The following is a 25,486-nucleotide window of genomic DNA, read 5'->3' on the forward strand; positions in this document are numbered from 1 at the left end:
TTTATGGGTCCTCCAAGAATCAGTGTTTCAGGTCTTTACATTGTAGGTGGCAACTAGCTTAGTCAGTTTTTCAGAATGTTTGTTCAGCAGGGGATAGCAATTGGTTATGGTGATGGTGGATATCTGAGCTGGTGGTCTGATTCTTTATTATCAGACAATAGAACTATTACTAGCATGGCTGTTGAGTAGGGCTGTCAAACGATTAAAAAAATTGCAAAATTTAAAACAAATCACGATTCATCGCACTGTTAATAATAGAATACCAATTATTTAAGTATTTTGGGGTGTTTTCTACAATTTTCAAATACAGTATATACTCAATCATAAGCTGGTTCGTTTATAAGCCGACCCCGCCAAGATGGATAAGCAAAAATGGAAAATTTTTATAACCCATTCATAAGCTGACCCTATAATTCAGGGGTCAGCAAACTTTGGCTCCCAGGATAAGCCGCTGGTGGGCTGAGATGGTTTGTGCCTGCGGACGCTTGAGGTAAACAGAGGTAAACCTAAGTAAACAAAGTGTCATGGTGTGCCAGCTGCTTACCCTGAAGGGCCGGGACAGCAACTGGTGGGGAAACTTTTTGGCGGGGGAGAAGCTGGGAGTCAAGGGAGGAACCTTGTGACCATCCACAAATGACCCCACCCCTAACCCGGGACCCCCACACTCTCCCCATCCCATCTCTTCCCACTTTATCTGGGGAGGGCCAAGGGAGGATGTCTCTGACCCCGCTGGAGCTGCTCCGGTGGGTTGGACTGAGCGGCGCAGCTGCAGCCCCAGCGCTGCAGCTGCTTCGGAGGCTGGGGGGAGAGCAGTGTGGCCAGAAGCGGAGAGACTCTGGCTCCGCCTCTTCCCTTTTGTCTCTGCTGGCTGTGCTGCCTCTCCTTGCTCCCTTTGTTGGAGGAAGGGGCTGTGTCCCATCTCTCCCTCTCTATACCCGTTCATAAGCTGACCCCCATCTCTGGTGCTTCTCTTTTTTACTAAAAAAATTTGGCTTATGAACGAGTATATACAGTATATTGATTTAAATTGCAACACAGAATACAAAGTGTATAGTGGTCACTTGTTATATTATTTTGTATTACAAATATTTGCACTGTAACAAGATAAAGTCAAAGCGTGAAGCGGCATACGAATGTGTAGCATATCTGGCATGTAAATAACTTGGAATGCCGGCTACAAAAGTGTCATGTGAACTCCTGTTCTCGCTTTCAGATGATTATAAATAAGAGGTCAGCATTATCTCCCATAAATGTAAACAAACTTGTTTGTCTTAGCGGTTGGCTGAAGAATAAGTGGGACTGAGTGGACTTGTAGGCTCTAAAGTTTTACATTGTTTTATTTTTGAGTACAGTTATGTAACAAAATAAACATTTGTAAGTTGCACTTTCATGAGAGAGATTGCACTACAGTACTTGTATGAGGTGAATTGAAAAACAGTTTCTTTTATCTTCCTTATAGTGCAGATATTTGTAATAAAAAAATAATATAAAGTGAGCACTGTATGCTTTGTATTCTGTGTTGTAATATAAATAATATATTTGAAAAGTAGAAAAACCTCCAAAAATATGTGTAATAAATTTCAGTTGGTATTCTATTATTAACAGTGTGATTAAAATTGCGATTAATTACGATTAATTTTTAATCAAGTTAATTTGTTTTGAGTTATTTGCTTGAGTTAACAGTAATTAATTGGCAGTCCTAGTCTTTAGCTACTGTTCCAGGGCTGAACTTCACAGGTTTGATGTCTGGGGCCTACAAACTTTTTTTCCCCAGTCCCTACATTCTTTTTCTGAAAGGTTTTCTCCCCCACTCCCATCTTCAATTAGCTATTTTTGGTAATTTTCCTATGTTCGTGTTGATTCTCCAGGAAGTGTTGTATATCCCTGTGTCTTTAACAGGAATGTACACAGAATTTGAAGTCTCAGGTGTGAGATTTGAAAGCTGATTGGTAGGCTAATTGTTTAAAACCTGTAGACAAACTTGACGGGAACAAAACCAAGGGCCTTGTAGATGAGCAGGTCAGCAACGACACAGGACAAACCAGTCTTCCTGCTGAAATAGGTTTCAAGTCCCCATCTGATAAGTTACTTTCAAGATTCAGCTTTATAACCTGAACGATTGCGTAGCCTTGTATGATTGGTTCTTGTGAGCCCAAACGAACAAACTGCCATTTTTAATTTTCATTTACAGAATGAAAAATGCACTGCTTGAAGGTTTTGCATATCCAGTGGCTTAGTATATTGTTCATAGGGTCATAGTATCAATGCATGTTTTGATAAACAAAGATCTGAAAATATTAGGAAATGGCAAGAAATACTTAAAATATTGCTTGACGCGGTCAAAATTTTAGTCCTTCCACAGCCACTGTGGAGTGCTGGAGAGCAACAATTGTGATGTTTACTTGAGCATCCTTAAGCTACTTGCCAGACCTAGTACAACTTTTGCCCATCATATCAGTGACGCCAAGAGAATCAAGTACTTGAGCAAGACAGTTACTGATGAACTAAGTCTCTTAACATCAGATACTAGGAGACACATACTTATTAGTTGCAAAGAAGTTAAGTTTTCATTTTACTGTCATTGCAGATACAACCATGGATATTAGCCATGTTGATCAAATAGCCATTTTGCTTAACTTTGTTAATATTGATTGAATCAAAGGAAAAGTGGATATAAAAGAGCATTTTGTAAGCTTTATAGCAGTAAGTGAGGCAGATGCTGAATCCTTGTTTGATCAGTTAACTAATGTTTTATTCTGCAAGTATGGATTAAACCCCAAATACATGTCTGGCCAGGGATGTGATGGCTAGTGTTATGGCCAGAGCTCATGGGGGATTGCAAGCAAATATGAGAGAATATCTTTCAGGTAAGGGAGATGGTGTATGCACCATATAACCATTGCCCAGACATCAGATTAACCTAGTTTTGATTCATGCTACTGAAGGTAAAGCCAGTATAGACCTGATGGTTTTCTTCACAACTTTGCAGGAAATATATAAATATTTCAGATTCTATCAATGGGCAAAAACTAATGAAGTCTAAAAATTGTCTTTATCTTCAAACTCTTACTCAAGAGAGTACAGTTTTGTAAAGAGTAAAGGAACTTGATGTACTTCAGGCCTCTGAAGAAGTTGACAGGATTGATGCAGCAGATTAAAATGAACAGGCTTCTGAAGAACAAAGACAACCTTTACATCTAAAGTACTCTGCAAGACTAAATGGGCAACTCAAGTGAAAGCCGCTGAGGCAATGATAGTAAATTTTCAGAATATATTTGAATGCTTAGAAGATAAAACTGTCACTCAATGCAGAAGGAGTGAGGACATACCTTGAGCAAAAAGCAAACTGTCCTTGTTGGATTGGATGTTCTTCCTCAGTCTGTTATGGCATGGGAGCTTAGTTATCAGGACTGCAGTCTCTGGAATCCTTCAGTCAAAGAAAATTTACCTTTTCCAAGTCCTACAGATATTTGAGAACATGGTGAATGATTTCAGCAAACTCAGATCTGAAGGAAATTGTAAAAGAATCTCAGAACAGTGGGAAGCAATGGGTTTTGAAAATGCAGTCTATCCAAGCCACAGGAATAAACATGTATGCTGCAAGGATGACAAAATTTCACATGATTCTGTGTTAAGTCAAGCATAACCATCAAAGGAAATGCTTCAAGGTTTTGGCATGATTGGGGAACTAACATTTCAATGTGAGGGATTTCAACAGGTAGCTACACTATTTGGTTCCTCCATCCCTGACGACTTCAAAATACAGCTTTAGAAGAGTCAAAGGAGGAAATTCTTAAACTCATGGGAAAATAGTCATATTTTTCTTTAGACTTGGTTCATGAGTCTTTCAAGATGTCTTACTTTGCAAATGCTGCGGAGGTGTTTAGTTTGTCATTTGGAGTCCAGTGCTACTTGAATTTCAAGAGAACTTGACATTATGATGCTTTTCCGGAAATATTGTGTTGACTCTCACCAATGCATTCAGCACTGTGTCAGACACAGCTGAGTGACCTTGCTCTCCTTGCAACTGAGAAAGATGAGACAGCAAGATTGGAGCTGAACACTATCCTAGAACAATTTGCCAAGAAAAAGCATCACTATGGTGCGAGATTCCAATAATTGGAAATACGCAAGCCAACAGAGTTTGGGTGAGTGTTTTTTGTGTGTGTGTGCTCTGAGAGTCGTTAAAACTGGGTTACTCCTCAACCTCCAAGTATGGAGGTTATCCTCTCTTACTTTTTAAACATCCCTTTAGCTTCTCAATTTATTGCCAACTGAAGCTGTTCAGAGAACTGGGACTGCCTCGCTAACTCCCTGGTGTCTTGCCTCCACTTGAAGCATGCGGTTCCGCTGGCCCTCTCCTTTTTTCCATTACACTTTTAATTTTTATCCCTGTTCATGGTGCCCGACCAATAAGGAGAAGAGTTTTGGAGGACAGAAGCTTGTAGGAAACCTAGGTTCTAGAGAAAACGCAGCAGAGTACCAGTCCCGCCATTAAGGGAGGAGAATATATCATTTTGTGGTACAGGTATGCTACTTCAGTAAGGCTTAAGCTCAGAGCTTTGAGGAAGTGGTTTCAAACGTGAGTGTTCATGGTCAGCCCTGCTCTCCTCTCTCTGCGTATCACCTCTATTTCTATACATATGATTAAAATAAAAAGGCATTCCTCTGTATCGTCAAGGGGCAAGTCATAGACTGCAACAGCAACAAAGCTGTAGCTGTTGCAGAAGCAGCAGAGACTTTGCAACTGTGAGGCTGGATAGCCTAGTAGGTTAGAGGAGTTTCTACCCCGTCTGAAGTGATTAGTTCATGTTTTCAAGAAGAGGCCTTGGTATACCATGACTCACACAACATCAGCATCCTAGGATGGAAACAGAAAGAGAAAAGGAAAGAAAAATAAGAAAACATAAATTCCCACACTCCGTTAAGCTACTCCATTCCCGTGCACCCCATCCCCTTTGAACAGAACTTTATTTCAAAGTTTTCAAGCTTTCCACATCAAATTAAAAATCCATATTGGACAAATTTTCTCAAAATGAACGGTCTTCCCATAGATTTAAGTTCCTTTCTGTTATCCATCTTGTTGCCCTCCTTTGTTTGGTCTAGGTAACAGTTAGTGAAGAACAGCATTGCAAGCCTCACTTCACCAGAAACAATTATTCCTTTTTCTGAGGACATTTTGGGGTTTTCAGTCAAGACTCATCCTAGGGGAAAGAGAGCAGACAAGTTTAGCCGAATACTAGTTCTGTCCAGGCTGAGTATGTGCAAGGCTCATTTCTGCATTGAGGCCCGGCCTTTCTGATTTGTGTCAGCATTTTTCACTGTCCTACAACAAAGGCTATCCCCATGTGTCTGTGCCACCAATGCAACCTGCAACTTTGCGAACCCATTTTCAATTCCAGGTTATGCCCTTTGACTTCTGTTGTTTTTCTTCACCAATGCAGTGGTGTATCTGATGGCCAGTCTATGACGGGTCAAAAATTACTTGTTGATAACTGATTTGTATCAGATAATGTGTACATCCTGACCATATCTTTTAACTGCTTGAGTCCCTGGTCAACTTCTGTTTTCAGGAGCTCCTTGGTGCCCTCTCAGTTGGCCCACCTCTATTAGATATTTCCTGGTTCTAGTCTAGTTGCCAAAGAAAAGATCTTACAAGGAGCTCCAGGTATTTGTCCTCCAGGGACTCTAGTTACTTTGCATGACAGTGACTGGATTTGGAAACTGGTGTCTGATAGTTATACACCTTTGCTTAAATATATACCACATTCTCTCATTCCTCCTGTTTCAAAATTTCTAAAAGGACTAGTTCATGCATATCCTTTGCATTTGGGAGTGTCTCCTGACCTGTAGCTTTAATGTAATTCTGATGGGCCTTATAGAACCAGCCTTTGAACCCTTTCCAGTTTTTCAACATCCTTTTAGAAGCGTATTCAGTAATGGTTCTGCTAGTCAGAGTGAATGACACCTCTCTACTCTTCTGTGATATTCCTTGCTTATACAACCAAGGATTGCGTTTGCCCTCTCAGCTACAGCATTTCAATGGGAGATTATGTTCATTTTATCTGTTCTTGGCTGGAATCCTTTTTTGTGTCCCTGCATTCCAGGATACTGTTTACCATCTTGCAAGTGTGGCTATATTCTTTGTTCCTAGATGTTGACCTTGTATTTGGTTGTATTAAAAAGCCTGATATTTTGATGAATCCATCTCATCAGGTTGGCCTGTATAACTGACCTGTCCCCATCATTAATTTGCAGATGACAAAAATTGGTAAAATGGTAAATCTTACCCACAATGATTTTATATTTTCTTTCACATCATAGATAAAGATCTAGAATGACTTTGGGCCAAGAATGGCTCTCATGGGACTCCACTAGAAACACCACCATTGGTTGAGAATTCCCCACTTTTATAATTACTTTTTGGGAACTATTTAACCAGTTTTTATCCTTTTAATATGGGCTACATTGACTTTATATAGTTATATTTTTTTTATCAAAATGTTATGTGGAAGAACTAAATCAAAGTATATTACGTCAAGAGTTAGTTGATAAAGTTAAGCTTGTGATCTCATTTAAAAACAAAAAACAGGTTTGACAAGACCTATTTTTCCCTAAAACTGTTGATTGACATTTATTATACTGCCATCCTTTAATTCTTTGTGTCCATACGAGCCTTTGCCTAGGATAGAAGTGAGGCTAAGGTTATATCTACACTGAAGTTTGACACCTGTGGCTGGCCCATGTCCGCTGACTCAAGCTCTCCAGGCTTAGGTTAAGGCACTTTTTAATTGCGGTATAGATGTTTGGGCTCCATCTGCAGCTCAAGTTCTGGGACCCTCCCACCTCACAGGGTCCTAGAACCAGGTGCCAGCCTGAGCCTGAAAGTCTACACCGCAGTTAAACAGCGCCTAAGGCAGGCAAGCCTGAGTTAGCTGACATGGGCCAGCCACAGGTGTCAAATTGCAGTTTAGACATACCCTACCTGGCTTATAGTTAAGCTGGGCTTACCCTTTTAAAATGTTGGTATGACATTTGCTTTTATCTAGACCTCTAACTTCCACAGTGTTCCAAGATTTGTTTAAAAACCAATATTATTGGTTCAGAGAACTGACTGGTGGATTCTTTTAATGCTCTTGGATGTAAATTATTGTGTTTTAAAAAACTTTTAATTGCTGTTTAACATCCTCCCTGGCCACTGATGGAATAGGTAGTATTCATTACCCCTATAAAATACTAATTTGTTATCCTTCTGTCCAGATACAGAAAAGATGTATTAATTTAATCTTTTCTTTATCATGATAGATGATTTTACCATCTTGATCTAGTATCAGACCTATACCATTGCTAGAATTTTTTGTTACTGACATATTTAAAGAATTCCTCCTCCTTAAATGTACTAGCAGTACCTTTTTCATTGATACCTTTAGTTTCCCTTACCAATTGTCTTCATATCCTAACTGCTGATTTGTACTCACTGGTATCATCTTCCCATTTTTCCATTTGTTATAATTTTTTGATTTATTATTGCTGCTTTTGCTTCCCCTCTTGACTAGACTAGTCATTTTACCCAAAGGTGGCTGCTTTTGTGATTATTTTGGAATTGTTTTTAGGCACTTAATAAAGCATACTTAAACAATTCCCAATTACGATTCATGCCTTTGTTTTATTTTTTTTTGTCCTGTTCAATTTTACTCATGATTGTTTGCAGCTTTGAGAAATCTGCCTTTTTAAAGTACAAAGTAATTCCTGGGTAGAACTATATTCTGTTTGCACATAAATAGATCATGATCACTTGTATGTAGGCAACAATCAATTTTGATTCCCGTGATCAATTTATTTTTCTCTCTCAGAATCAGGTTTAGTATAAAATTACCACAAGATGGTTTCAATACTTTTGTGTTAGAAAGTTACCTATAATTTTTAGGCACTCCAGGGATATTTTAGAAGTGGCAGCATATGCTCCCTAGATTGAAGTCCCTCATGATCATAGAATTATTTCTAAGTATTCTAGATAGATATATTTAAGGAGTTTCACATACTGTTCCCATGTCTGATTTGGTGGTCAGTGACAGACCTCCTGCCTACATCCCATCTTGCGATTTATCAGGTAGAAGGAACATATTCCAGGTCCTGTCTTTAATTGTCAATAACTAAACCAGATAATGGCATCCTTGATGCACTACACACCACCCCTCTGCTTCTACTTACTCTTTCCTAAATAGTTTATACAGTTATTTTAACATTCCAGTTATGTGATTCTTGGTATGGATACCCAGTAGGCAAAACTCATTGTTGGTGGCGAGGTCTAGCTTAACTTGTAAAATAACTTTCTGCATGGAAAGGCAAGCTGTTGCTGTAGCTTCCAGTTTATTTTCCAACTGGATACTTGAAGCAAGCGTTCTGGGGTGGCTGAGGAGACGGTACTTGCTACTCAGCTTCCTGGATTCATCAGTAATCTCTCTGGAGTCCAGGGAGATTACTGATGAACTGGGGAAGCTGAATAGCACATACCACCTCCTCAGCCGCCCTGCGTGGGGCATAATAAAACACACTTTCCCTTAAAACCCTGCAACTGGGGGTCTGGCAGCCCCTCTCCATGTCAGAATTGTGTGTTCATGTGACTTAGGGGAGTTTGATATTGAGTAATCTGAAATGCTTTGGATAATCAAAGTAGTTTTTAATGTAGTAGATGTAGAATGGTGAGGTCCCTACTTTAGTAGGTGTTCAAGTTAATGATTGTTGTACTGTATTTTCCATTCTCAGTAAGAGACCCTCATGATATTTGCCACACATTTAACATTGCATGGACCATTGGTTCTCCAATAGCATTTTGGGATGAAAAATAATGTTAATGAACAAAATGAAAAAATGTGCCATAATTAAACGCAGGGTGGCTTTTTGGGTGGGAGTTTCTGTTTTATCACATGAACTGAGGTATTCCCTGTAGGATGGGACAACTGGAGACAAAGAATTGAAAGTACTTATCATTGTCCTTCCTTTCCACTCAGACTTTGTAGACTAAGTTTTGCCAGCACAGCTATGTCTGCTAGTAGTATGAAAAAATTACATAGCTATGTTGGCAAAACCCTCAGTGTAGACAGCACAATACTAACAGTGTGTTTCTTCCGGCTTAGCTGGTGCATAGTGTAGCTATGCCAGCAGAAGAACAACTTCTCTCTGCTTATTCTGCGTCTCTTCTACAGAGCTCTATTGGAATAATGGTGTTGTGAAGGGCTTTGTAGTGTGGACAAGCCGTAAGTCCTCTCTGTTGTCCCATAACTATATATGACCTAAAAGTCTCTACAATAGAGAAGGCATGGAATGAGTTTATGGACTGCTTGTTACTGATTTTTCTTTTTTTAGCCTTTGCTGCTTGAAAGGAGGAGTTGACGTTCTTACATAAAGAATTACTGAGTGGATGGATAATGAATGACTGACAAAACCGCTGCCAGATTTTTCTTACTGGGAAGGGATCCTGCTTTCTGCTACCTGTAGTCATAACAGCTTTAAGATATTGTATTAAGATCTGTGAAGCACTGTTACACCCAATTACATGTAAATAATTCTGCCTTTGTTTTTCAGGTGATAATGACAATAATAGAAGCAGAGGATTTGGACGCAAAGGTCAGCTGCTTATGTATTGGGGTTATCAAAGACTGTGTATATTCACTAGTGATTGAAAGGAAGGGAGGGAGTCAGGAGGTTTGGGTTGTGTATTCCTAGCTCTGATACTTATTTTCTTTGACAGCTTGGGCAAATCATATGTCACTCCATGCCTCATTTTCCTTGTTTATAAATGGGATAATACCTATCTTGAGAAACTGAGATTTATTTTATCATTTTTTGGAAAGTGCTTGTGAGCTCCTTAAATGCAGAAAAGCAAAAATATTAAGATGCATTTGCTAGAATTTAGCAGAAGCATCTTAAAGTGGCATTGTCAAGTTACATTTCACTGGTGTCTTAAATTTCCTTTCAGAGTAGCAGCCGTTCCATTCTATGCATCCGAAGAAGTGGGCTGTAGCCCGCGAAAGCTTATGCTCTAATAAATTTGTTAGTCTCTAAGGTGTCATAAGTACTCCTGTTAAATTTCCTCGTTCACTTTGTACCAAATAACTTTGTTAAAACTGAAACTTTTTAAAAAAAAAAGTAAATTTACTTTTCACTCTTACTTATTTACGATTGCATTTCTCTAATCTTGGATAATGAAAATATAGTAGCCAGTTTGATTTCTAATCAGTTCAGTCCATTTCTGTTTTAGGTTTTCGAACACTAGACCAATGTTTGCAATGTGGCCGCAGTGTTTGGGGTGCAGGCAGGGCAAGCTAGCTATTTAATATATTAAGATACTACACTAAAAGTAAGGGTACTGTACATATGCTTAATCTCTAGTCCTGGCTGTCAACTATCTTTTTCCTTCCATCAAACCATTTGGATTAGCCTCTGTATGTAATTAAAAAAGGTATGATTCTTAGTTCTCCAATGTTGTTTAGTTCCGTCCATCAAGATTCTTTCACAATTTAACTTTTTAGATAGTCACTAATCCCACTGACAAAGGAATATAGACTGCTTTCCAGACAGGCGTAGGATAGTTTTAGTATCCCAAGCACACCAGTTCATTTTGTCACTAGCAACTATGGAGCACTGTTTTGTTTTGTGTTTAGAACTTGCTGGAATACCTTTATTTACATTTTAAGAAAAGAAATTTCTAATGGTTCTTTGAGTGCTTGCTCATGTTCATTCCAATGTAGGCGCACGTGCATTGTGTGCACTGTCGCTGGAAGACTTTTTTCCCCTCTAGTGCTATCTGTCAGGTCAGCTCTTGGAGTGGTTCTTCCATGGTGTGGTATATAGGCACCTACCAGCCCGTCCCCTCCTCAGTTCCTTCTTTCCATCTGTGGCGGTCACTGGAATACTCCTATCTCTTGCTCAGCAAGTGAATCCCGTAGTGGTAATCTTCCTGTAAATAGATAGTAGATAAGTGTAACTAGTTTGTTAGCATAAGTATAATGATAGTTCGTCGGTAAGCACCCGCCCAGGCCCTGGGCCATGCCTCGATCCCAGGGCTTCAAACTGTGTGTGGTGTGCCTCAAGCAGAGGCCAGTCAGTGGCTCTCACGAGAGCTGTTTAAAGTGCTTGGGAGATGGTCATATTCAGGATAAGTGCCAGATCTGTAGGAACTTCAGTTGATCTTCTCTCTTTTTTTGGTCCTTGCTCTGAAGTTCCTACTTATGGAGGCAGCACTCAGTCCCGTTTCAGAGCAGCGACCGGACCCGGTACCAATCACCTTTTTCTACCAGGAGTGTGCAGGTGTCTGTTTGGGACACCCGCATGGCTTTGGCTCCCCAGCAGCGTCCTCCCGGCACTGGCATGCTTCTCCAGCGCCGACGACTTGGAACTGATCACCATCACCAGTGCTGAAGAAGTGGCCAAAAAAGTCTGATCAGGGACATTCCCCCTTGAGAGAGCCTGTTGAGAAAGTGCAATCTGTGGCAGACCACTCTCCATTTGGAGGCAGTTCAACCAGCACCATTGAGTCCGGCACAAAGAGGCTCCTCACATAGGGTGAGCCAAGAAGTGGACACGACCCTGGCAGCACTCCCAACACTAGAGGCATATGAGGAGGCACAAAACCTCTTCATTGTCCTGGCACTGCTGTCCCCAAGCTGAGGGCTGCAGGGAATAAACCAGGCATCACTGGTTCCAGCCACAAAAGGGCAAGCACCAGCCCTGAGTAAGCCCACAATGATGGCAAGACACTGCTCTCCATCCCGCTCATCATCAGGGGAGTCGGCATGGAGACCACACTCACTGCAGTGACACGGCACCCCACCTAGACGCCGGTCGTACTCCTGGCACCTCTCATACTCCAGGCGTTGATCGCAATCTCCATGCTGCTCTTTGCCATGGCACTGCTCGCAATCTGCACCACTTGTCGTTGAGACACTGCTCTCCATCATGGCAAAGCTCCCCATGGTGGCACCATTATTTGTTGTGGCACCACTCTCCTCGGAGACGCTGCTTGGCACCACCGGGCACGGCACCGCCCTGGTCATCTAGGGGTGGGTCCTCTGGCTTAGAATCGCATGCAGTCATATGCCTTGTGAGGAACTGGATCCAGAGTGGATCACAGATGCCCTGCGGGCAAGACCCAGGGATTTGTCCCAGTAGGGTGGGTCTGGCCAATGGCAGATGCCTCCTCAGTGGCCAGTGTAAACCCCTTGGCCACAAGTGGTCCAGGTCTCCCACAGAGTGACGCTCTCTTTCAGCACCCTGGGAGGCGAGGGTGCCCCCTCTATCCCCTTTCAAAAAAGAAAAGTGTACTCCACAGGGGGCCTTCATTTTAGAATTGCTAACCACCGGGCCCTGTTTAACTGTTGCTATTTTAATTCCTGGTTGGCAATCCAGAAGTTCAAAGAGTTCCTGCTAGCTGACTCTAGGGAGGAATTTGGGGCCTTGGCTGAAGAGGGCAGAGCAATAACCAAGGCGTCCCTACAGGTGGCTCTAGATGCCATGGATGTGGCGGCCTGGGTAAAGGGCACAGGTGTGGTAATGAGGAGGAGCTCCTGGCTACAGTTGTCTGGCCTCCCCCATGAGGTCCAACAAATGCTTCAGGGCTTTCCATTTGAGGGGCAGTTCTTGTTTTCGGAACAACTGACTCCCGGCTCCACAGCCTCAAGGATAACCTTGAAATCATTGGGTCTCCCCTCCCCATCCCGGAAACATTTTAAGCCGCAGCCTATGGGCTGTTTCTACCAGCCCTACCAGAGGCAGGATTTTGGACAAAGGAGGAATAGGGGTTTCAGAAAGAGACAGACCCCTCACTCCTCAACAGCCTCGACATCTGCGCCCACGAGATAATTATCAGGCAACAAACAAAACTTTTGAGGATATGCCTGAGGACGATGCACCAGTCCATAACCTATATCTTACCTGTATGTTTTTGGACTGTTCGTTCCAATTTTACTGGGCGTGGGCCACCATCATGTCTGACTGGTGCTCCTCATGGTAGAAGTGGGATACACCTTGCAGTTTCTCCTTCCCACTCTCCATCACTCTTCATGTACCCTTCTCACAAAAATCTCCTGGCCCAAGAGGTGCAGTTACTCCTAAGGGCAGGAGCAGTAGAAGAGGTTACCATAGTGGTAAGAGGCAAGGGGTTTTATTCCTGTTATTTCCTGATCCCAAAATCCAACAGGGATCTCAAACCTATCCTAGACCTCAGGAACCCCTCAACAAGTTCTTGAAGAAGCTGAAGTTCCGCATGGTCTCTCTGGCCACAATTATTTCTTCCTTAGATCCAGGGGACTGGTATGCCGCCCTCGACTTGAAAGATGCGTATTTTTATATAGCTATCTTCCAGCGGCACAGAAGATACCTTGGGTTTGTAGTAAATCAGGACCACTCTCAGTTCAAGGTTCTATCCTTTGGTCTATTGGTGGCCTGGAGAGCCTTCACAAAATGTATGGCGGTGGTGGTGGGCTTCCTTAGAAGGAGAGGGGTGCAGGTCTACCCATAATTGGACGACTGGTTGGTGAGAGGTTGATCCAGGGAGTTAGTGGAACAGCATGTGCAGATTGTATGGTCCACTTTCGAGAACCTGGGCCTTCTGATCAATGAGCAGAAGTCCACGCTCATGCCTATCTAGAGGATATCTCCGATGCAAACCAGGCAAGAGCCTCCCTGCCAAAAGGATGCTTCAGGACCATCTCAACACTCATTCAAGGCCTGCTAGCATGCCCCACCACCAGGGCAAGAAACTGCCGTAAACTCCTTGGGCATATGGCCTCTTGCACCTACATAGTGCAGCATGCATGCCTTGGACTCCGTCCTCTACAGCTGTGGCTGGCATTGGTGTACATACCGGGGCATCACCTGCTAGACAGAGTGCTCACTCTTCCCCAAGCGACGCAAGATGCCCTTCAGGGGTGGCTAAATCAAGATATAGTATGTGCAGGGCCTGCACCGTCAATAGAGCTGGTCACGGTTGCATCGGCTATGGGGTGGGGAACCCACCTGGAGCCCCTTGGGACACAAGGTCTGTGAGCACCAGAGTAGGTACACCCGCATATCAACGTCAGGGAACTAAGGGCAGCGCGCCTTGCCTCCCAGGTGTTCTGCCGCAAGCTCCAGGGCAAGTCTGTATCAGTCCTCACAGACAACACCATGGCAATGTTCTATATAAACAAGCAAGGGGTGGGAGCCTGATCATCTCCCTTATGCCTCGAAGCATTGAAATTTTGGGACTACTGCTTATCCCACTCCATTCACCTGGAGGCTGCTTATCTTCCATGCTCGCAGAACAAGCTAGCGGATTACCTGAGCAGGTCCTTCACCAGTCATCATGAGTTGTCTCTCCGACAAGACGTCCTGGAGGCTATTTTCCGGAGGTGGAGGTTTCTCCAGGTGGATCTGTTTGCAACCAGGAGCAACAGGAAATGCCCCCAGTTTTGCTCATACCTGGGTCACAGTCTGGGCTCTCAGATGCCTTCCAACTGCCATGGTGGGGCGGGGGCAGACTCATGTACACTTTCTCTCCCCAATCCCCCTCCACAGGGTGGTACTCCACGTCAAAAGAGACAAGGTACACATAATTCTCATAGCACTAGCATGGCTACGCCAACACCGGTTCACAACCCTGCGGGACCTCTCCATAGACATCCCAGTTGATCTCCCAATGTGGCCAGTCCTCATCTCCCAGGGCCACAGCCACATGCTTCACCCGAACCTGGAATCTCTGCATTTGACAGCTTGGCACCTTTGGCTGAACGAAATGGAATTAGCCTGTTCAGCACTGGTCCAAGAGGTACTTACGGGCAGCAGAAAGCAGTCAACTAGAATGGCCTACCTAGCAAAATAGAAAAGGTTCTCACTCTAGTCGCTTCAGAAAGGGGTCTCCCCTCTGGAAGCAATACTCTCCTTTATCTTGGACTATCTGCTCCGTTTGAAAGGGGAAGGTATAGCTGTGTCCTCTATTAGAGTCCACTTGGCAACAATATCAGCATTCCACCCTCCAGTGAACGGAAGATCAGTTTTCTCCAATTTAATTAGCTCTTAATTCTTAAAGGGCTTGGAGCGCCTGTATCCACAGGTATGCCAACCTCTGCCCCCCTGGGATCTCAACTTGGCCCTATCACAACTGACAGGGTCACCGTACGAGCTGCTAGCAACATGTCCCTTGATTTATTTGTCCTGGAAGACAATCACCTCAGTTAGAAGGGTCTCGGAGATCTGAGCCCTCACCTCTGAGCCGCCCTACAGTCTTCTTCAAGGACAAAGTGCAGTTGCGGCTGCACCCCTCATTTCTTCCGAAAGTGGTCTCCCATTTCCACAACAGGAAGTCTTTCTCAGTCTTCTGTCCTAAGCCCCATAAGGCTAAACAAGAACAGAAGCTGCACTTCTTGGATGTTAGAGGTGCTTTGGATTTTTATATAGAAAGAACCAAACCCTTTCAAAAATCCACCCGGTTATTTCTGTCTGTCTGCAGAAAGGATGAAGGCCAGCCCCATCTCGGCTCAAAGGTTTTACTCCTGGATGAAGTCCTGCATGAGCACGTGCTATGACCTGGCAAAAGTGCCTCCCCCATGTTTAACGGCACACTCCACGCGGTCACAGAGCTCATCAGTGGCATTCATGGCCCATGTTCCAATTGTAGACATCTGCAGGGCGGCCACCTGGTCGTCTAGCAATACGTTTACGGCACACTACACCCTTACTCAGCAGGCAAGGAATGATGCAGCCTTCAGTGTAGCAGTCCTCCAGTCCGTGTGTCTCAAACTCTGACCCCACCACCTGAGTGTTTGCTTGGGAGTTCCCTATATTGGAATGGACATGAGCAAGCACTCGAAGAAAAAACGGTTACTAACACTTCGGTAACAGTTGTTCTTTTAGATGTTTGCTCATGTCCATTCCACAACCCACCTTCCTGCTTCTCTGTCGGAGTTGCCAGCAAGAAGGAACTGAGGAAAGGGCGGGCCAACAGGCGCCACTCCAGGAGGCATCAGAGTCCACCTGACAGATATCGATGGGGGGGAAAAAGTCTTTTGGCAATGGTGAACGTGACGTGCGCATACCTATATTGGAATGGACATGAGCAACACATCTTGAAGAACAACAGCAGTTAGGAAAGGTTAGTAACCGTTTTTATGGCTTGTGTATATTGTGATGGGGCAAGGCCAGATGGCTACAGTAAAGTAGTGAGGAACAGGTAAGTTAGCTCCAGGCTAAACAAATACCATGGTAACCAAATGGCAGTTGCTCCAGATTAATCAAGACACCTGGGGCCAATTAAGATCCTTCTAGAAGGCAGGAGAGACAGCTAGCTTGATTGGGACACCTGAAGCCAATTAAGGACTGGCTGGAACTAGTTAAAAGCCTCTGTTAGTCAGTGCGGGGTGGGTGTAGGAGGAGCTGTAGGAGGGAGCTGTGCTGTTGGAGGAACGAAGTAGTACGAATCCATATCAGGTGCAAGGAAGGAGGCCCTGAGGTAATTGTGAAGAAGATATTGAGTGGGGGCTGCTGTGGGGAAGTAGGGAATTGTACATGCCTTATTTCCAAAAAGTCAGCTTTCATAGTTAAGTTTATAGATTCATAGATTCATAGATTATAGGACTGGAAGGGACCTCGAGAGGTCATCGAGTCCAGTCCCCTGCCCGCATGGCAGGACCAAATACTGTCTAGACCATCCCTGATAGACATTTATCTAACCTACTCTTAAATATCTCCAGAGACGGAGATTCCACAACCTCCCTAGGCAATTTGTTCCAGTGTTTAACCACCCTGACAGTTAGGAACTTTTTCCTAATGTCCAACCTAGACCTCCCTTGCTGCAGTTTAAACCCATTGTTTCTGGTTCTATCCTTAGAGGCTAAGGTGAACAAGTTCTCTCCCTCCTCCTTATGACACCCTTTTAGATACCTGTAAACTGCTATCATGTCCCCTCTCAGTCTTCTCTTTTCCAAACTAAACAAACCCAATTCTTTCAGCCTTCCTTCATAGGTCATGTTCTCAAGACCTTTAATCATTCTTGTTGCTCTTCTTTGGACCCTTTCCAATTTCTCCACATCTTTTTTAAAATGCGGCGCCCAGAACTGGACACAATACTCCAGCTGAGGCCTAACCAGAGCAGAGTAGAGCGGAAGAATGACTTCTCGTGTCTTGCTCACAACACACCTGTTAATACATCCCAGAATCATGTTTGCTTTTTTTGGAACAGCATCACACTGTTGACTCATATTTAGCTTGTGGTCCACTATAACCCCTAGATCCCTTTCTGCCGTACTCCTTCCTAGACAGTCTTTTCCCATTCTGTATGTGTGAAATTGATTTTTCCTTCCTAAGTGGAGCACTTTGCATTTGTCTTTGTTAAACTTCATCCTGTTTAACTCAGACCATTTCTCCAATTTGTCCAGATCATTTTGAATTATGACCCTGTCCTCCAAAGTAGTTGCAATCCCTCCCAGTTTGGTATCATCCGCAAACTTAATAAGCGTACTTTCTATGCCAATATCTAAGTCGTTGATGAAGATATTGAACAGAGCCGGTCCCAAAACAGACCCCTGCGGTACCCCACTCGTTACGTCTTTCCAGCAGGATTGGGAACCATTAATAACAACTCTCTGAGTACGGTTATCCAGCCAGTTATGCACCCACCTTATAGTAGCCCCATCTAAATTGTATTTGCCTAGTTTATCGATAAGAATATCGTGCGAGACCGTATCAAATGCCTTACTAAAGTCCAGGTATACCACATCCACCGCTTCACCCTTATCCACAAGGCTCGTTATCCTATCAAAGAAAGCTATCAGATTGGTTTGACATGATTTGTTCTTCACAAATCCATGCTGGCTGTTCCCTATCACCTTACCACCTTCCAAGTGTTTGCAGATGATTTCCTTAATTACTTGCTCCATTATCTTCCCTGGCACAGAAGTTAAACTAACTGGTCTGTAGTTTCCTGGGTTGTTTTTATTTCCCTTTTTATAGATGGGCACTATATTTGCCCTTTTCCAGTCTTCTGGAATCTCTCCCGTCTCCCATGACTTTCCAAAGATAATAGCTAGAAGCTCAGATACCTCCTCTATTAGCTCCTTGAGTATTCTAGGATGCATTTCATCAGGCCCGGGTGACTTGCAGGCATCTAACTTTTCTAAGTGATTTTTAACTTGTTCTTTTTTTATTTTATCCGCTAAACCTACCCCCTTCCCATTAGCATTCACTATGTTAGGCATTCCTTGAGACTTCTCGGTGAAGACCGAAACAAAGAAGTCATTAAGCATCTCTGCCATTTCCAAGTTTCCTGTTACTGTTTCTCCCTCTTCACTAAGCAGTGGGCGTATCCTGTCTTTGGTCTTCCTCTTGCTTCTAATGTATTGATAAAAAGTCTTCTTGTTTCCTTTTATTCCCGTAGCTAGTTTGAGCTCATTTTGTGCCTTTGCCTTTCTAATCTTGCCCCTGCGTTCCTGTGTTGTTTCCCTATATTCATCCTTTGTAATCTGTCCTAGTTTCCATTTTTTATATGACTCCTTTTTATTTTTTAGATCGTGCAAGATCTCGTGGTTAAGCCAAGGTGGTCTTTTGCCACATTTTCTATCTTTCCTAACCAGCGGAATAGCTTGCTTTTGGGCCCTTAATAGTGTCCCTTTGAAAAACTGCCAACTCTCCTCAGTTGTTTTTCCCCTCAGTCTTGATTCCCATGGGACCTTGCCTATCAGCTCTCGGAGCTTCCCAAAATCCGCCTTCCTGAAATCCATTGTCTCTATTTTGCTGTTCTCCCTTCTACCCTTCCTTAGAATTGCAAACTCTATGATTTCATGATCACTTTCACCCAGGCTGCCTTCTACTTTCACATTCTCAACGAGTTCCTCCCTATTTGTTAAAATCAAGTCTAGAACAGCTTCCCCCCTAGTAGCTTTTTCAACCTTCTGAAATAAAAAGTTGTCTCCAATGCAGTCCAAGAATTTGTTGGATAGTCTGTGCCCCGCTGTGTTATTTTCCCAACATATATCCGGATAGTTGAAGTCCCCCATCACCACCAAATCTTGGGCTTTGGATGATTTTGTTAGTTGCTTGAAAAAAGCCTCATCCACCTCTTCCACCTGGTTAGGTGGCCTGTAGTAGACTCCTAGCATGACATCTCCCTTGTTTTTTGCCCCTTTTAGCCTAACCCAGAGACTCTCAACACTTCCGTCTCCTATGTCCATCTCTACCTCAGTCCAAGTGTGTACATTTTTAATATATAAGGCAACACCTCCTCCCTTTTTCCCCTGTCTATCCTTCCTGAGCAAGCTGTACCCATCCACACCAACATTCCAATCATGTGTATTATCCCACCAAGTTTCAGTGATGCCAACAATGTCATAGTTGTATTTATTTATTAGCACTTCCAGTTCTTCCTGCTTATTCCCCATACTTCTCGCATTTGTATATAGGCATCTAAGATACTGGTTTGATCTTTCCTCCCAGTTTTGTCCTGACTCTCCTTTCTCTCTACCAATATAGCCCACACTCCCTCTCGTTTCCGACCCATCTCCCCGGTCTCCATGTTCCCCACTTACCTGTGGGCTTTGCTCACCTGGGGTCCCTGGGCTGGAGCCCGTAGTAGAGGGCAGGCCCGGGCTCCCCCCTCTCCTCCCTGATTAATCACTGATACTGGGAGACAACAGAGACTGTGTGAGGGAGGGTTGTTTCTCCTCACCTCCCTTGCTAGCTTATGATGAAAATGGCTCAGTAGACTGTGACCCTTGAGAGAGAGAAGGGCTATGTGGAGGGTCACAGTGAGCCTCTGAGGCTAGCAAAAATCCGTCAGGAAATGCAGGACCCACAGAGTCAAGGACAGAACTTTGTCACAATATATAAAAGCTTTTTCTACAAATTCTAAATTTGTGCCAAGCTGGACATCATACTTTCCCTTTCTAAAATGTTCAATTGAAAAAATATGGACACGTGGATGGATCAGAGTATTCTATTTTTTTTAATCTGTATCTTAAATTTCACTTTGATTGTGATGGTTTCTTGGGAAGAGCCCAGAATTTTACGGTAAGCAACATAAGTGTTCTGGTAGGTAAGTTTTTTGAGCTCCTCGCCCTCGAGACCATAAGACACAAGCAGATCATTAACCTAAAAATTCTAAGAATGTAGGTAATAGTTGCCTTGAGCAGGGTGGATTTGATTTAAATCACTAGTCAAGAAGACTCGATTTAATCATGATTTTCTACACAAGTGATTCTTGTTGGTTGTTATAACCTTAATACATACTCTTCACAACTCAGAGATAGATGTAGGTTTCATTTTTAGAAGGTACACACAATACATTTTTAAACAGTGATTTGTTTTGAAAGCTTTTCAGATTAGTTTTACAGCTATATCAGAAAATGAATGATTGTTCGGTTATTTCATTTACCAAAGGTAATTGAAGCAGATATTTATCAAGTCATTGGTAGGTGAACTATCTCCAATTCAACAGGTTAATCATTAATATTTGAAGTATTTTCTTGCCATGCTGTATTATGAGGAGAACATCACCAGACAGACATTTAAATTATTTTATTTAACTAAAACAATATTAAGTATTCTGGATTTTTTTCTTCAACAGAAACATATAATATTTTAACAAAACAAGCATATGTCCCTCACTTCTCACATTTATGTCCAGACCTCTTCTCCTTGTCCAGATCTGTTCCGCCCCCAACAAGCTTTTAGTCACTGAACTTTTTGAAACTTTGCACTTTGAGAGAGGTAAGGGATTAACTCTGTGTACACAAATTTGCAGAGGGACAATAGAGTTAAGGTCTGTTGTTTCTCACCTCTGTATATTATTTATTTACTTAAAAACATTTTTGCTGTTAACAAGCATGTTACCTCTGGAGACCCAAATCCACAGTTTGAGACCTGCAAAACTAAGCATCTCTGATGGTATCTTCTAGACTAGCACTGAGTCCTATTGGGTAGCTAGAAAGATTAACCTTAAATAATCTATATGGAAGCCTGTGGAACCCGATAAGATTGGGTCCCTAATCCATGAACTATTGGAACTCATTTACAAAACTTTTCTTAAACATTACATTAATATATTGTCTCCATACTATAGAATTAGAATTTATAATCCCTATTCCATGATGAGCTATATTTGAGCTATAATGTATCTTAAACCTATCTAAAGATAGTTTTAATTTTTTCCTCAAAAAGCATTTTATCAAAAACATGCAATTTAAATGTCTTAAATCTTTGTTTTTTATCCACCCTGGCCTTGAGGTATCCAAAGATAGAATTTTCCTTTCTATAGTTTGCTTCCCCATTCTGGACTATGTGAGTGATTCCTCACCTCTGGTCAAAAGATCAACATCTGGTCTCTTTTCTGACTATACTGCCAAACTATCATTCATGTTGCTTCTTGATTACTGCATCCATCTCTCCTCTGGTCATCATCACTGCAACATTGCTCCTTCTGGTCCGGTCAGAATGCTGCTGCCAGAATCCTTTTTCTCAACTCAGTGCTTTGGTCAGGTCACTCTCCCTTATCCACTGTGTTAAACACAAACTTTTGGTCCTTGTCTTCATTAGCTTAGCTCACCTTACTTTCCTGATCCCTTAGCTCACTGTGTTTACTCTGCCAACTGTCCAGCTCTATCACCCATTTATTTACTTTTACAAGCTCCTAAGAATCTTCCATGCTGTCCCTCATGCGTGTTTCTGTTGTGACTGTACTTTTAATTTTTGAAAAGCAGTAGAGCCTGAGAAGTGTTCGTTTATTTTGCAAATCAAAATAAAATAAATGTGACATACTTTAACAGGAGGATACAGAGGTTACAACGAAGAAGTAATTGCAGGTTCAGGAAGAAGTAAGTAGATTCGCTATAAGGTAGCTTGTCAAGAAGTCAATATTTTTTTTATTGCCTGACTATTCTCTTTCTTTTTCCTAATCAATTTCTTTTCTACTTAAGGTTCTTGGAAATCACACGACAAAACAGAAAGTGGTGATAATCAAGGTAAATTTAAGAAATTAATTGGGATACATGTATGTAGGCTTACTTATAAGGCAAGAAGACCAAACTTGTAAAGTTTGATTCTGTTTTAGATTTCATTAATCTATGCATATAATTGAGTGACAGTGAACAGTACTAAGCAAATAGTAAAAAAAAAAAAAAAAAATTATAAATGCCTCAAGGTATACAGGGTGCCCATCTTGGAATTTATAATCTAAGGCAATCCACATACTGTTTTGTTTTTTTTGGGGGGGGGAGGGGGGTTGTTTTTGTTTTCTTAACTTTTCAAAACATTTCAGTTGCACAGAGCACCATGTGACCAGAATTTGGAATTGTCACATTGGTGCACTAGTTCTTGTGACATTTTTAAAGTATTATTTCTCTAGTTGTTAGATTAATAGGATTCACTTAAGTGTATTGAATTTACTTGAAAGACAAAAGGTTAGAAAGTTGCTGTACAGGATAGGTAAAGTTATTCCAGGCTTAAAAGGCATCATGGAGAAAGGCAGACACAAAGATGAGCATAGGAGTGATGCAAGAATTTGTAAAGTGAGATCCAGCAGGTCCAAGGGACTGGAGAGAGATCTAGGACACGTGTGGCGCTTGCCCCAACCTGTAAGAAAATCAGGCTTGCCCATAAAGAGTTCTCCAACCATTCAAGGAAGACAGATGATCCTTGCTGCAGATTCTACTCGGAAGAAAAGAATAGAACATTCTGCAAGCTACCAACAGACAACAGGACAACATGCTGCTTTCCTGAAGCCAAGACGAGAGACCTCACTCTAAGATTAGGTAGGCTTCTGAAGTTGACAGGCAAGGATCCACTGGTGCTGGGTCACATTGGCACAAATGACACTTCATCACAGGATATCTTGCAGATAGTAGATGACTTCAGGGAACTCTGAAGCATGCTGAAGAAGAAAGTCTAAGGCATCTTCTCTGAGATCCTTCCTATCCCATGATCAAAGGAAGACAGAAGGCAGAAATTCTTCTCGAGTAGTCCCCCTAGGGATGCTGCATTTCAGGAGCACATGTGCCTCTTGATCCCCCAGTAGGAGATTTCTAGCCAGCAGTTTCTGTTTGGCCCATGCACAGTCCCTATGCCTCCACTCTTCTGATTTTAAGGTTGCGTCCTTTAGTCCACCTTCCTTTGGGGACTGTCTTGTCCATTTCCATCAGGCTTGGGAGCAGATCACCTCAGACGAATGAATGTCTTGGAGGTCATAATATTGGGTTACATCATCCAGGTTTTGCCACTCTGTCCCTTTCATCCCTTTCTCCGTCCCTCTTCAGGGGCTCCTCTCACGAGCTTCCCTTTAGAGGGGCAGAGAATTCTACTCAGAATAATTCCTAGTACAAAAAAAGGATGGCGGTTGCCGGCAGATCTTGGAGCTAAGACTGAACAAGATTGTGAAGCCTCAAGAGTTCAGGATGGTGACTCTGGCAATTATAATTCCTTCTCTGAAGGAAGGGGATTTGTTTGAACTATTAATATTTGAAATTATTAATATGGGAAAATACCAAGCACTAATTTAACCATAAATTCATTTATTAAATCCAAAGGTATACAATTGCTCAAAACATGCCTAAAAAGCCCAGATAATAAGCAATTTACTATATCCAAATAGTAACAAAACATTTATAAGTATTTGATTAATATACTTACAAATGGGTATATTTGCAGAGTGCTTAAACCCATATTGGTCAGCTCCAATGTGGTCAGGCAGGTACAGTAACTCCTTACTTAACGTTGTAGTTATGTTCCTGATGCATCTGAAGAAGTGAGGTTTTTACCCACGAAAGCTTATGCCCAAATAAATCTGTTAGTCTTTAAGGTGCCACCAGACTCCTTGTTGTTCCTGAAAAATGTGACTTTAAGCAAAACGATGTTAAGCTAATCCAATTTCCCCATAAGAATTAATGTAAATAGGGAGTTAGGTTCCAGGGAAATTATTTTGCCAGACAAAAGGCATTATATACATTTTAAACAAGCAATTTAATACAGGTATTAAATAGGCTGGCAGCCCCCCATCATGCATGACCCCACCCTAGCCTGGGACCCCCACACTCTCATCATCCCATCCCTTCCCACCTTACCTGGGGAGGGCCAGGGGAGGATGTCTCTGGCCTGGCTGGAGCTCTCCGGCAGGCTGGGCAGCACAGCCGCAGCATGCTCCAGCGGGCCGGGCGGTGCGGCCACAGCCTGCTCTGGGGGGCAGGACCTAGTGGCACGGCTGCAGCCTGCCAGCCCTGGAGCTGCAGCTGATTTGGAGATCTGAGCAGCGTGGCCAGAAGCGGAGAGACTCTGGCCCCGCCTCTTCCCTTCTGGCTGTGCTGCCTCTCCTTGCTCCCTCTGTTGGAGGGAGGGTGTGTGTCCCACCGCTCCCTTTCTATACCCGTTCATAAGCCGACCCCCTTCTCTGGTGCTTCCCTCTTTTACTAAAAAAATTTGGCTTAGAATCAGAATATCAGGGTTGGAAGGGACCTCAGGAGGTCATCTAGTCCAACCCCCTGCTCAAAGCAGGACCAATCCCCAGACAGATTTTTGCCCCAGATCCCTAAATGGCCCCCTCAAGGTTTAAACTCTCAACCCTGGGTTTAGCAGGCCAATGCTCAAACCACTGAGATATCCCTCCCCCCCCAGTGTACAAGTATATACTGTAGTTGGCATTATGGAGGGATGATTGCTTGTTGTCCATGTCATAGCCAACTCCTCCTCTTCAGCAGTTAAGGATTGATTCTGGTACTGAGTATTGAGAATATTTGCAAGAAAATGAGCTGGAGATAGTGCTTGTCCTATTCGTTTTTTTTTTTTAATGCTTGTAATTTAACTCTGTCATTGCATATTTCTCTTTTTAAGATCTCACTTCGTTCCTTCCAAATTTCAACAGCGTCAGCGATAAAATAGCGATTTCCCTGCATTTTGTTCAAGGCTACAGAAATAGGCGTCAGGGGTACTCAACATGTGTTCAACATTTCTCTTAAGCCCAATGTTGAGAACTTTGGCTGTGACAGTGCCATCTATTTTTTCACAATTTTGTTCACAAACTGTAATCAGATTAGGCCAGTTCTTGATATGATGCTCAGAACAGTTCATTACTGAGTTCCATCGCATGTCTTGCAGGACAGTTAGCTTGGTTTCTCCCACTTTTTTCAGAGCAGCTGCTGCAAAGTGGTTGTTACGGAAGTATTTTGTAATTTCAACAACGTTAGCCTTTATTTATGGAATACTGAAGTCTTTGGCTAGGAAGTGCATCAAATGAGCACTGTAACCATATGTTATTAGCTTGGGACTCTCTTCACTCTCTTCTAAATACTTCCTTCTCATTTGGATACGTTTACAGCATTGTCAGTGACCAAGCTGGGTACTAGATATTAGATTTTTTTTTTCAGTTTGTTATAGCTTTTACTGCTCCTTCTTGTAAGTATTCTGCTGTGTGTGCGTTTCCTGATGTATCAATTGTTTCTGTAGGGAAGACGTTCCCTTCTTCTGCTCTCACGCA

At 42.6% G+C, this 25,486-nt stretch overlaps 1 protein-coding gene across 11 annotated transcripts in view; it reads left to right on the top strand.

Moving 5' to 3' along the window:
• DDX4 (DEAD-box helicase 4) overlaps positions 1–25,486 on the top strand; it is a 103,787-nt gene that overhangs the window by 42,848 nt on the left and 35,453 nt on the right. For 6 of the 11 annotated variants that reach the window (XM_065598927.1, XM_065598930.1, XM_005300845.4 and 3 more), the window contains 3 exons: positions 9,586–9,627; positions 21,792–21,839; positions 21,942–21,986. In XM_065598927.1, the coding sequence (XP_065454999.1) occupies positions 9,586–9,627; positions 21,792–21,839; positions 21,942–21,986 (135 nt within the window). The remainder of the gene's footprint in view (positions 1–9,585; positions 9,628–21,791; positions 21,840–21,941; positions 21,987–25,486) is intronic. The other 5 variants (XM_065598932.1, XM_065598933.1, XM_065598934.1 and 2 more) reach the window with 1 other exon arrangement.

Source organism: Chrysemys picta, chromosome 6, assembly GCF_011386835.1.
Source record: "Chrysemys picta bellii isolate R12L10 chromosome 6, ASM1138683v2, whole genome shotgun sequence".
Classification (NCBI taxonomy): Eukaryota; Metazoa; Chordata; order Testudines; family Emydidae; genus Chrysemys; species Chrysemys picta.